The sequence below is a fragment of the Lolium perenne genome, chromosome 2, assembly GCF_019359855.2.
Source record: "Lolium perenne isolate Kyuss_39 chromosome 2, Kyuss_2.0, whole genome shotgun sequence".
Classification (NCBI taxonomy): Eukaryota; Viridiplantae; Streptophyta; class Magnoliopsida; order Poales; family Poaceae; genus Lolium; species Lolium perenne.
In genome coordinates, this window is record NC_067245.2 from 137870369 (window position 1) to 137884405 (window position 14037).

The 14037-nt window shown below is 48.8% G+C and overlaps 1 protein-coding gene across 1 annotated transcript in view; it reads left to right on the forward strand.

The window, feature by feature from the left end:
* LOC127328760 (uncharacterized) overlaps window positions 1-9787 on the forward strand; it is a 34994-nt gene extending 25207 nt beyond the window's left edge. Inside the window, exon 5 of the mRNA XM_071825470.1 lies at window positions 9649-9787. Within this exon, the coding sequence (XP_071681571.1) occupies window positions 9649-9787 (139 nt within the window). The remainder of the gene's footprint in view (window positions 1-9648) is intronic.
* The last annotated feature ends 4250 nt before the right edge of the window (window positions 9788-14037 follow it).

The following is a 14037-nucleotide window of genomic DNA, read 5'->3' on the forward strand; positions in this document are numbered from 1 at the left end:
CTCGACACACACCTCACAGCCACCTTGCGCGCTATAAAAGGAGGACGATCCCGCCTCCATTTCTCACACCAATCGACCTCCCTCCTCTCTCTGATCCTCCTCCACCCCTTATCTCGCTGCATCGTCGCCGGTAGCTCCCCAATTGCTCGCTCAAGTCCGCGGCAGAGCTGCAGAAGGCGCCGTCGATTTTGGCCACCATCAGCGTCGCCGTCAGTACCAGCGGCCTCGCCATCGTCCGCAACGTCGTCCAGCATCCTCGCCGCCGCTCGCCGGAGTCCAGGAGCGCTGCCGACCCCCTACCCCCGCCGCGGCAGCAAGCCCTTCTCCCCGACGGAGACGACGAGCCTCGGCCGCACGATCCCGTTCTAATCCGACGGCTCACGATCACCAGTACCGTTTCGGTAAGCATCGCTCGCTGACGAGTGGGTCCCCCTGTCAGCTGGCCCGCAGCGTTAGCTGGGCCGGCCCAACTCTTCCTCACTGCGTTTTAAACTGATTCGGCCCAGTTTCTTTCCCGCCAGCCCAGTAATTCGAAAATTGGTTTAAACTGAATTCAAATAATTTCAATACTGAACCCCACTTTGAAATTCCATAGAATCTGTTTGGCTTGGCCAAATTTAACAAACCTTATATTGTTAGAAAGCTATGAAAAAGATCTATCCAATGCCACTGGTCCCACTTCAAGATTCTTTGTAGAATTAATCTGACAAAAAGAACAAGTCAGGGACTTTTGCATATTCAAATAATTCTTAAAAATCAACCAAAATAGATATTGAGTTGATTCCAACTCCAATAGCTCACATTTGACTTACACTAATTGTTTTATGCAAGAAAATGGTGTGGTCACTTTACATGATCATGCCCTAGTTTAAGTAATGGATAATATGGCTAGTTTAACTAGTGGATATTGTCCAAAACTATTAAGTAATTCTTATGAAGTCCTATACTTCATTTAAACTTGTCTCAAATGAATTCATGTGAAGTTTGGACCCCTGGTCCAAACTCTCTTATATGAAGTACTTAGAGATTTAAAGCCTATGTAGTGTTATTAAATGGTATGAGGTACTCTACCTCATTTAAATCAATTCCTCAAATGATGATGATGAATGGTTGACTTGGGTCAACATGATTTCATGTATGATTGTTTGAGAAATTAAATCTAAGAAGATTTCAATGAGAGAAAAGTATTTCTCAAGAACCATATGGAAATAATCATTTACATATGTAAGGAGAGGAAATTATTTTCCTCAAGCAACACAACCAATGCACCCCAATTGTAGTATTTGTGTGAATAGAATAATTGGTGTAAATACAAGTAATGTTAGAATAGCCAATGAATTGTTGATGATGTTAAATCACCTCAATGGTAGTTGTTAACCTAGTTACAACTATGTGTTAAATCATATGAGAGGGTTTCCTCTCATTTAAATCTTGGTCTCAAGTAATTCAACATGAGGTAGTGACCATGGTCTATATAATCTCATATTGAGTATTTGGTGACATTAAATCACTACCATGTTAGTATTAAATTGCATGAGGTATGGAACCTCATTTAAATCATTTTCTCAAATGATAAGTATGAAGAGGTTGACTTGGGTCAACCTAGGTCATATATTATTCATAAGAGAAATTAAATCTTAATAAGGTAATAAGAGGAAATTATTTTCTCTAAGTAATTAAAATTAACACCTAAGTGAGTATGAGAGGAAATTATTTTTCTTAAATAAGAGGAACACACCCACCCACTTAATAGTAGTGTGTGATGCTAGTTTAAGTTGTGTAAAGCTTGTGTGTGCTTAGTTTAGTATGTAAGTTTGGTATGATGATTGTGTACCCCACATTCGTATTTTAGACGCTAGTACCGGAGACTATCAGGAGGAGGAGGACTTCTACAAAGAGGAAGGAGAAGAGAACTTGGACCCTCACTTCAACCAAGGCAAGCTAATATTCTTGCAAGCTAACACCAATGCAAGCTAGACTTTTGCAAGTTATATGGTTGCAAGCTAATATTCTTGCAAAGTGCAAAGCCCCTTGGGGCAAGGCACCATGAATCTTACCTTTTCTTACATAAGCCTATCCCAAGTTTATACATTACAAGTTTTTACTTGTTTTCTCAATAAGTTGCTTTTATAGTTAACTTTGGTCAAAGTAAAGAAGTTTACTAGAGTAGTAAAGTTAGCAAGCTATTACCAATGCAAGCTAGATTGATGTAAACCATTTTGGTTGCAAGATAATACTCTTGCAAAATGCAAAGCTCTCTATGAGAAAGGCATTCCCCTATTTACTTCATGCTTATGATCCTATTTCCCGGTTTTACCTTACAAGCTTTATTTACTTTTGCTTTATCAAAGTACCTTTTTGATTCATGATTCACTTGGTTAGTTTTGGATTAGTACAAAAGTATCGAAGTTAGCCTAGAAGCAAAACAAAGTACTTAGCACCCCATCATACTTAGATGCTAGTCCTAAATTAAAGATGACTAGTCTAGATGGGAACAAGTGTGTGTGAAATGACTTTGAAAACCTTGGAATGATGAGTCATTCTATTGAAAGATTTTGAAGGTGAATATGACTGGTGAATGACTTGGTGAATTTTACAAAAACACTGATGGTTGGGTTCGGATGCGATACCATTCCAATTTTACCGGTACCCCCACAATACCTGAATCTGGGTAGGGCTTGACCGGAAGTTTGTGTAGTATGGGTTCCCTCTAAACAAGCGTCATCGGGGTTATGCCGAAAGCTGCCTCTACCACAACAGAAATGATATGATATGATGCGAAATGAGGTGAATGTCCGGCCCAAGCCCTGTGCAGTTCCCAGGTCGACAGTTGGTCTTCACTGGGAGGCCAAGCTCATGGGGAGAGGTGCCTATACTAGGGTATGTAAATGAAAGGTTAGGATTGGTAGTTCGCGTACTGCGTACGATAAATCAGGGCCAGTTACCCCTGACGAGCTATTGCAATTGTTGTGGCACAAGTGTACAACCTCTGCAGAGTTAAACCTATTCGAATAGCCGCGTCCTCGGTTATGGACAATTGGAAAGGCCATACTGTTCCGTCATCAGAACTTTTCGACAACTATGAATGGTGAAGGGTGACTTGTGAATTTGAACTTGAAAGGTGACATTGACTTTGAATCACAGCGGAATTGTGGGAATGACACTAATGTTCCCACTTGAGTTAGTTAGCACATGAAGAGTTGTTTACAAAAATGTTTGTGAACTAAAATTGGCTTTATGCAAAATAAACTAGAGCTTAGCACCCCTTACTAGAATTGTTAGCACTTACATTAGTATTAGTTTGCGAGTACTTTAAAGTACTCACGGCTGTGTCCCTGGCTATTCAAATGGCCAGACTATGAAGAGGTGCAGAACTATCAAGATGACGACCAGCAGGACGCCTACGACAACTAGGGAATCTTCTGACGTCAGACGTTGGCCTGTGGAATAGAGAGTCCCTTCTATTTACGCTTCCGCTATGAAACTATGAACTTTGTGATCGTTGATCAATAGATCAACTATTTGTGTAATATTGGATCATGTGATCTCTATTTGTAAGACGACTATGGTATGTAATGAATGATGACTTATGATATTCAACTGTTATGTCTCGCAACAACAATATTCCTGGGATTGCGATGTATGGCATAACAGGCATCTGGACTTAAAAATCCGGGTGTTGACAAAAGGTCCCTGACCTAAATCTTCGAGACGGAAAAGCCACGGTACGAGAAACCTTCCAGAGCCGCCGCCATCTCGAAGCCAAGATCTGTGGGACAGGACTCTCTATTCCGGCACGCCGCCGGGACGGGGAAGTGCCCCCGTAAGGCTTCCCCATCGACACCGCTGCCATCTCCACCGCCATCTTCATCACCGCTGCTGTCTCCCATGAGGAGGGAGTAGTTCTCCATCGAGGCTAAGGGCTGTACCGGTAGCTATGTGGTTAATCTCTCTCCTATGTACTTCAATACAATGATCTCATGAGCTGCCTTACATGATTGAGATCCATATGATGATGCTTGTAATCTAGGTGTCGTTATGCTAGTCAAGTGAATTTTACTTATGTGATCTCCGGAGACTCCTTGTCCCACGTGTGTAAAGGTGACAGTGTGTGCACCGTGTGGGTCTCTTAGGCTATATTTCACAGAATACTTATTCACTATTATGGATAGCATAGTGAAGTGCTTATTTATATCCCTTTATGATTGCAATGTGCTTTATATCACTATTTATCTATGTGCTACTCTAGTGATGTTATTAAAGTACTCTATTCCTCCTCCACGGTGTAATGGTGACAGTGTGTGCATCGTGTAGTACTTGGCGTAGGTTATGATCGTAATCTCTTGTAGATTATGAAGTTAATTATTGCTATGATAGTATTGATGTGATCTATGCCTCCTTCATAGTGTGATGGTGACAGTGTGCATGCTATGCTAGTACTTGGTGTAATTGCAATGATCTATCATGCACTCTAAGGTTATTTAAATATGAATATCGAATATTGTGGAGCTTGTTAACTCCGACATTGAGGGTTCGTGTAATCCTACACAATTAGTGGTGTTCATCATCCAACAAGGGAGTGTAGAGTATAGCATTTATCTATTCTGTTATGTGATCAATGTTGAGAGTGTCCACTAGCGAAAGTATAATCCCTAGGCCTTGTTCCCAAATACTGAAATCACTGCTTGTTTACTGTTCTACTGCATCTGTACTGCCTGCAATATTACCACCATCAACCACACGCCAGTTGTAGCATCAAGCTATTTTCTGGTGCTGTTACTACTGTTCATATATATTCATACCACCTGTATTTCACTATCTCTTCGCCGAACTAGTGCACCTATACATCTGACAAGTGTATTAGGTGTGTTGGGGACACAAGAGACTTCTTGCTTTGTGGTTGCAGGGTTGCTTGAGAGGGATATCTTTGACCTCTTCCTCCCTGAGTTCGATAAACCTTGGGTGATCCACTTAAGGAAAAACTTGCTGCTGTTCTACAAACCTCTGCTCTTGGAGGCCCAACACTGTCTACAGGAAAAGAAGCGTGAGTAGACATCATCCGCCCCGATGGTCGCCTGGCGCCCACGTGGACGGACCTTTAGTCGCGGTTCGTAAGCAACCGTGACTAAAGGGGGGCTTTAGTCGCGCATATTTAATACCGGTTGCGCAACCGGTATTAATGGCCGTTGCGAACCGCGACTATTGGCCCTTTTTCTACCAGTGCAAGGTCTCCATCAGCAAGCAACCGTGACTAAAGGGGGGGGCTTTAGTCGCGCATATTTAATACCGGTTGCGCAACCGGTATTAATGGCCGTTGCGAACCGCGACTATTGGCCCTTTTTCTACCAGTGCAAGGTCTCCATCAGCAGTGCTCGGGAGTAGTCCAGTGGGCGTCGCGACGGAGAGCGCGGCCGCCCACGAGATTACCCTGTTGAGGTCGCGGACGCGCACGGCATCTCTGTTCCTGAAGCTCAGATCGGCTTGTGCTACACCCTGGCCTGTTCCGACATCCCGCGCCCGCATGGTGCTCTTCCAAGTTCCAACGTCGCTGCTCCAACGCGGTCGCAGAAGGCGATGATGAGAGGAAGGTAAACTCGTTGTGCATGGCGGTGGAGAAAAATAACGAAACGTTTTTTCACTTGTGGATGGCAATGGTGGGTAATTTCTCTTTGAGTATAGGGGTAAATCGGTCAAACAACGAAGATTTACCACGGTTGCATTGCAATTTAATAGTAAAGATACTAGTTCATTTTGAAAGAAAAGAGTGTAAAAGTTAATTTAGATTTCCTACCAATTCAACGTATTAGAACATGAGTATGTGTGGAAACTACAATGATACGTGCACTGATAAGGGCTAAGCCCAAGGATGTGCCCAATCTTCACGGATTTGGGTGGAATTCGTGGGGGAGGTGGAGGAACGCGATGAACTCGAAGAACGCAGAGGGAAATCGTGGGGATACAACACACACACGCACACAAATCGGTTTTCCCTCGTTGGCCCGAACCACCAACTCGATAGAGGTTGCAGGAAAAGACCTTCTGGTAGAAGTCCCGCAAAGAGATCGACGAATCGAATCCCGAGAGATCTAGAAGGGCGAAAAGACCGGAAGGTTGATAGAAGTGCAAGCAAAAGACAAAATAGGTAGAAGTGCAAGCAAAAGATCAACAAACGGTAGAAGTCACCAAAGAGATCTTCACGAGTCGATAAGGAGCCTGGGTGGGTACAAGATCCAAGATCTAGGTAGGGTTCCCACAAGGGTGAGCAAAGCTCAGGTTTAACTTCACATCAAGTCTAATCTCAGATCTGAGCCAACTAGGCTATTTATAGTAGGTGGGGCGAAGGGCGCAAGTTACAAGATGAGTCTGCCAGTTTTGGTGCTGAAACGCGTATGGGCGGAAGTTCCGGCCTCAGGGGGCGGAAGTTCCGGTCGTCCTGGGCGGAAGTTTCGGCCGGATTCCTTTTAGACAGCATCTTCGAAGCATCTGGGCGGAAGTTCCGGTCCTGGAGGCCAAAAGTTTAGGTCGGGGCGGAAGTTCCGGCCAACTTCCCGCCTAGTTCCGGAAATGGCCAATTTCCTTGCAGTAACATCCAGGGGCGTTTTGGCGCAATTTCGTAACTAGGGCGGAACTTGGGCGGAAGTTCGGGTGGGCGGAAGTTCCGATCCCTCGGGGCAGAAGTTCCGGCTGGATCCTTTTCCCTGGGCGCTGGAAGGCATCTGGAAAGCATCTGGCCGGAAGTTCCGGTCCTGGGGGTCGGAAGTTCCGGCCTGGGCGCTGTAGCTCCATCTTCATCATTTCCAGCTCCCTCTCCATTGGCTTGGTCTCCATGGCTCGTGTCTTGGTCGATGTACCTGATTGAACAAAGGGTATTTGCATGAAGTAGCACGCCATCCAAAGGGGTATCAAATGCATACGTGGAAAGGAGCGAATTCACCTCTTGGTGTAGGGCTTGGGCTCGAGCTCGTGTCATTGGACCACGAGGAGGGCTTGTTGGTCTTGAGGAGGCGGTGTCCGAAGGCCACCCCGTATCATCTCCCCCCCTTGGAAAGATTCGTCCTCGACTCTATGTTCTCCTCATCGCCATGATAGGGTGAGAGGTCGGACACATTGAATGTGTTGCTCACCAAGTACTTGGATGTTGGTATGTCGATGACGTAGGCGTTGTCGTTGATGCGCTTGAGGACCTTGAAGGGACCATCGCCTCGGGGCTTGAGCTTGGAGTTTCTTTCTTGAGGGAAACGGTCCTTGCGAAGATGTATCCACACTAGGTCTCCTTCATTGAAGATCCGTGCCTTTTTCTTCATGTTGAGTCGTGTTGCTTGACGAAGAACTTGTTGCTCGATTGTTGCCCTTGTATCTTCATGTAGCTTCTTCATGTATTGTGCTCGCTTGTCGATGTTCATGTTTACTTGCTCATGTAGCGGGAGAGGAAGGAGGTCAATCGCCGTAGGTGGTTCAAACCCGTAGACAACCATGAATGGGCTTCTCATTGTGGTAGAGTGCTTGGCGCGGTTGTAGGCAAACTCCGCATGCGGGATGCAATCTTCCCATGACTTCAAATTCTTCTTGACAAGGACTCGGACTAGTGTGGAGAGGCTTCGGTTCACCACTTCGGTTTTGATGCGGGGTGGCCTTCGGTCACCTCCACACCAAGACCAACAAGTCCCCCAAGTGGACCGATGACACGAGCCCGAGTCAAGGCTCTACATGATGAGGTGAACTCGCTCCTCACCACCCTTGATCTTGGTACTCCTTTGGATGGATTGCTACCTCATGCCGACGTGCTATGTGTCATTAGGTACAAGGCGCATCAAGACCCCGGAGAGGAGGAGACGCCAAGGTCAAGGGAGGGAGAGAAGCAGCTGGACATGGAGATGATCATGAAGCCGAAGCCGACGTCGCTCGAAGCGCTCCAAGGAAGAGACGGACGCTGGCCGGTCCAGGACCCGGTCAGACCGGACCCACAACCGGACGCCCCGGTCACAGGCCCGGTCAACCGGGCGCAAACCGGGCCAGCTCCCTCGTACCGGACGACGACCGGACCCCGGACCGGAAACTTCGCAGTTTCCCGGTTTGCGCCCGGTCGACCGGACCCATGACCGGACAGCCCGGTCACAGGCCCGGTCAGACCGGACCCATGACCGGACAGCCCGGTCACAGGCCCGGTCCGACCGGACCCAAACCGGATCAGACGGGAATGCCCCACCAAACTGCCTTAACTTATCCATTCGCGTAACTGTTCGCCCTTGCTGGCCATGTGTGCCTATATAAGTAGCCTGGACCCCTCCTTAGCTCTTTAGACTTGTTTTGAACTCAAACCTACCTTTGAGCTTAGTCTCCCTTGGGTATCATCCCTCTGTAATCAAGGCACCTTGGTTGTTGACTTTGAACTTGTTGAGTAAGATTCTAGTACAAGTTACTCTCTCTCCCTCACCAAGCTCTTACTCTCCAACCCCAATCTCTCTCCGGGAATTCTGCCACGTGCCTCTTCCTCAGAGATTCTATTGGCGTGGTCCATCGAGCCACGGAGGTAAGCATCGGGTGTATCGGGTTGGTGTGCATGCGTGAGTCTCGGAGTTCCTCGTGTTCGTCGTGTTCTTCGTGTTCCTCGCATTCTTCCATCTCTCCCCTTGGTTTCGAAGTCAATCCGCGAGATCGGTCCACACACGGGGTCTTAGACCTCATCAGGTTTGCCCATCGGTTTGTGGGTGCGAGGATGACGAGAACAAAAGCTTGACGTTGAACTTGGCCATTAGTGATGCAGCCCGACCTACGGTCTTCGCTTCATCATGTGCGTCAACGTCAAGAACCACACTCAAGGCCGAGGTCACGGAGGCATGGAAGAGAAGAAGGAAGAAGAGCGTCCGAGGTCGCCTAGGAGAGAAGACGACTGCCACAAGTCAATTCGGGCCAAGGCCCATGTACCCCTTTGTTTCCCTAAACTACCCCTCCTTAGTGGGGCCCCCTATATATAGGCTCCCACCTCCCCCTTCATTAGGAAAGAGTTGAACTTGAGAGAACCTAGGCTTATGCCTCCACCATCCCTTTGGGATTAGGTAAACCCCCTCCTTAGATTATCAAATCTATTGTATCAAGGCACTCCTTATATGATTAGTCTCTCACACTTGTGATTCTACCACCGGTCTCTCACTCGTGTGATTCCACCGATCGTATACCGATCTTCCTCTCGGGGATTCTACCGCGTGTCTCTCCCTTGAGAGATTCTATCGGGATAGTGGTTCGGGCTATCGGGAGTAAACCGGAATTGTATCGGGTTGTGTTGCGTGCGTTCGCGTGTGTTCATCGTGTTCTTCGCCGTGTTCTTCGTGTTGTTCCTCTCCCCCACCTTTCCCTCGGTCAATTCGTGAGATCGGGCAACCCACGTGGCCTTAGGCCGCATCATATGGTATCAGAGCAAAGGTTGCCACGAATTTGACCCTCGAATCTCTCCAATTTCGCCCAAAAAAATTCCCAAAATTTTGCCCCAAAAAATAGCTCGAAATTTGATCTACGAATTTGTTGCGTTTTTTGTGGTTTTGGTCCACTGATTTGATGTCTTTGGTGCTGATCTACGTTTCCCCATCTTTTCTCCTCCAAATTCCATCGATTTATCCTCGAATCTGAGCCATTTTGTTCGTTTCCGTGAAGACAGTTCGTGCTGTTCGTCCCGAGTTCATCTTCTTCCAGAGTAAAGTCAAAGCGCCTCCATCCTCGCGCAGCAAGTCGCCCACCGCCCACCGCTGCTGGCCCGCTCGACCACCTGCTCCGCTCCACGTTGCTGATGTAGCCCCGCCTATCGTCGATGCTACACCATGGCCAAGGTGTTCCCCAAGTGGACCGACAACCCGAACCGAAGCCATACACGACAAGGTGAACCCTATCCTCTCTACCCTCGATCTCGGTACCCACTTGAATGGTGTACTACCTCATGCAAGTGTATGTGTCATTAGGTGCAAGCCTCATCAAGGACATGAGGAGGAGGAGGAGAACACCCCATTGTACAAGGGAGAAGAAGAAGAAAGAAGAAGAAGAAAGAAGAGAGAAGAAGAAAGAAGAAGAAGGAAGAGCAAAGGAGAGAAGAGGGAGAAGGGGGGGGGCCGGAGCCTCCACCAAGGAGAGGCCGGAGCCTCCAGGCCCCCCATGGCCGGTACCTCCCCAGGAGGCCACGCGCGGGAGGGTAGGACCGGTACTACCGGCCATGCATGGCCGGTACTACCGGCCTGCCCCAAGTCCTCCATTCTGGCTTCGCGGGAAGAAAGGGTACTCCGGTACCTCCGGCCGGAGGTACCGCCCGTGGTACCGCTGGAGGGTCCTAGTCCCCTGGATACTTTCAACCAATTCGAGGCTGTTTCCGGTACCATGGCCGGTACCTCCGCCCGAGGTACCGCCCGTGCGCGAACTACTTCAATCTGAGCCGTTCCTCTTCATCTGAACGTCTACGCTTTCATCCCTTGTAATGCCTAAAGTACCCCTGCCTAAATCTGAGCTATATGTATCCCCGTACTCCCCATTTGCTAGGGTTAGACAAGATTTGGCTTAGAGTAGATTCTTGAGCTTTGTCTCCCTAGGGTATCATCCCTCTGTAATCAAGGCCACCCTTGTTGTTGATTGGATATGTGAGTGAGATTCTAGTGTGGTGCACTCTCTCTCCCTCACCGATCTTCGTCTCCAACACCGGTCTCTCACCTCGGAATTCTACCGCGGTCTCTTCCGTGGGTGATTCTATTCGGCGTGGTCCATCGAGCCACGAGGGTAATCATCGGTTGTATCGGGTTGGTGTGCGTGCGTGTGTCCTCGTGTTCATCGTGTTCATCGTGTTCTTCGCGTTCTTCCTCTTTTCCCCTTTCGATTCCGGGTCAATTCGCAAGATCGGGCCACAAACGGGGTCTTAGACCTCATCATATGGTAATCAGAGCCAGAGATACCTCATCATATGGTATCAGCAGCCTTTGGTTTCCGCGAATTTGACCCCCCACCCACCCAATTTCGTTTCTAAAATTTTTCCCAAAAAATCCCCAAAAAATAGCCCCAATTTGCCTTTTGATGGATCTGCGATTTCGTTGCGTTTTGAGTGGTTTTGGTCCATGGATTTGGTGTCTCTAGTGTTGATCTACTATTTCCCCCACTTTTTAGCCTCCAATTCCATCAATTTTCGAGTTTGGATCAATTTGGTTTGGATTTGGGGAAGAACAGGAGAGAGAAAGCTGTGCACGCGTGAGCTGCCAAGGAAGAAGAGGCACGAGCGGTACCTCCGGGTGGAGGCTCCACCCGTGCACGAGCGGTACCTCCGGGTGGAGGCTCCACCCTCCACTACCGCTCGCACTAAACACCCGCAGCTCCCACCGCCGGCCACCACCACCGTGTATGCCCCACCACCGCCGACCACCACCACTCCTCTCCACCGCCGGCAAGCACCACCACCCCCCTTCATCACCGGCAAACACCGCCACGCCCCCAAACCATCGGGAAACACCGCCGCGGCACCACCACCACCGCCGCCGCCACCGCAAGCTCACCGATACCGCCATCGGCATACCACCGACAAGCATCGCCGCTGCCCCACCATCACCACCGCCGCCGCTAGCTCACCGATACCGCCATCGGCATACCACCGGCAAGCATCGCCGCTGCCCCACCATCACCACCGCCGCCGCTAGCTCACCGATATCACCACCGGCATACCACCGCCATCGACGCCAAGCTACTTTGACCCTTTTCTTCCGCTAACTTGTGTTTGCTTGTTCCGGTTTGAGTGCCTTGTTTGTGAAACTAACCCGCAGCTCCGAAGCAAGCGACGACATCCTCGGCACCCCGGACTTGCAACCGTACTCTTGACATCACCGCCTTCATCGCAAGTTGTGTGTTCCGACACCGCCTAACATCTAGGTATAACTTGCTCCCCACCTTGTAACCCCTCTTCTTTTGCGATCTATCCTATTGAGCATTGCTTATTGAGTGTTGCGAGACATTGCACGTGGCCCCGATTGTGAGGTGTGTGTGTAGTGTGGAGTCAAGCTTCTAAGCAAAACTCGTGTGGCAAGATAGCAAAAGAGAGCTAACGCTAACATAGAGCGTGGAAAAGAAAGAAAAGCACAAAAAGAGTGCAAGTGCCATCATACATACAAAAGTGTACAAAGTGCCACCATAGATACAAAAGAGTGCAAGTGCCACCATATACAAAAGAGAAAAAGCTTTTAAGCAAAAGAGAGATAAGAGAAGAGAGGCCACGTGTGAATCTTGTTGTCTCTTCGTTTGCAACCAAAGCTTTGATCTCTTCTTGTGTTAGTGTGACACCGAGCACCCTTGCTTAAGGGCTTCTTACACTTTTCCGCTCATTCCTTGGTCGCACTAACCCCGTTCATCTCGTGTGTGCGTTCCATATCTTTTCCGTGTTTATAGTGATCTTCACATTGACATTTGGATTTTTGGACTTCACCCACTCTTGACAATACACTTGATTTCGGATTTCGTCTTTTGGCCTTCCACCATACTCACCTAACACCATATTTGCTAGCTTTTGCGTGTGTTTTTGTGTGAGTGCCCGATACAATTGTGTTTTGACCTCGGCTTGTTGGATCGCCCCGATCTTATCATACCACGGTAAGATTGCGAGGTAGTGTTCTTCCACTAACATACACCATATACATACCATCGTGCTAACATGGATAGAGAAGATGAGGATACGGAGGAGTACACAGAGCACTCCGAGGAGGACACCTCCTCAAGCACCGCGGATGTGGAGGAACATGTGGAGCTCGACACCGACTATGGCTCCGCGAGCATCGCCAACATGACCGACATCGAGGAGCTCTACACCGACTATGGCTCCGCGAGCATCACCGACATGACCGACACCGAGGAGCTCTACATCGACAATGGCTCCTCAAGCATGGATGACATGGTGGAGCACCACCTTGAGGACGACATCGACGAGCTCTACATCGACAATGGCTCACCACTCATGGACGACATGGTGGAGCAACGCCACGAGTACGACATCGACACCATGGCGGAGCCTCACCTACGCTCCATGATGAGCAAAGACGATGCTCCCACGTACACCTACTTGGCCAATGGAGCTACATATGAAGATAGAGGACCTCCACGATGGCACCATCCTATGGATCATCAAGAGCGTCCCCATCATGAGCGTCATCGACACACTTCTCCGAGCTCCACAAGGCGCCACCATGAGAGTGCTTATGCACAAGATCGTCGACTTCAAGTACACCATATGGAGCATCAAGAGCATCCTCAACACGATCGTCATCGACACTCTTCTCCAAGCTCCACAAGGCGTCGCAAGCAACATGCCAAGTCGCACGAGCCATCATCTAGGCATGGCAAGGACCGTCATCGACATACGTCACCACATGAGCTTCGCCGCCACAAGCCACTTCATGATCGCCATCGACCAACATCTTCCACGAGTCTTCGACGACACCACTCAAGCCATGGTGATGATGCACGAAGACGAGAGCCTCGCCATGAAGGCGACAAACACCATGATAGGATGCCTACCACTCCAAGGATGGCAAGTGCACATCGAGCATACCTTCCTCATAAGGCGACTTCCACCTCTTGTGCCACCACCACAATGGCCTCTACCTCGTCACGTGCCTATGGACTCCGATGCTACAAGTGCAAGCAACAAGGCCACCCTCCACGGGAATGTCCCAATCTCCTATGTGAGGTGTGCAAGGCCAAGGGTCACGTGGCATGGCAATGCACAACGCCAAGTGCCAAGACGCTCTACTTCGACAAGCTACAAGCGCAAGTCCCCAAGATGTCTATTGCGCCAACACTTCACGATGAAGACCTCCAAGGCCATCACAAGGATGATGTGGATCCGAGCCTAGCTCTCCACAACACTACGGCGCCACCGACGGAGGACGACTTGGGAGGCGATGGAGTTGAGATGGTTGAGCATGGGATTTTCCCTTCAACCAAGGAGGCGCATGGAGATGAGAAAGTCGAGCCTACTCCCCTATGTTTCATGGATGAGTTGGTACCAATCCCATGTGAGAATGAGAGCCA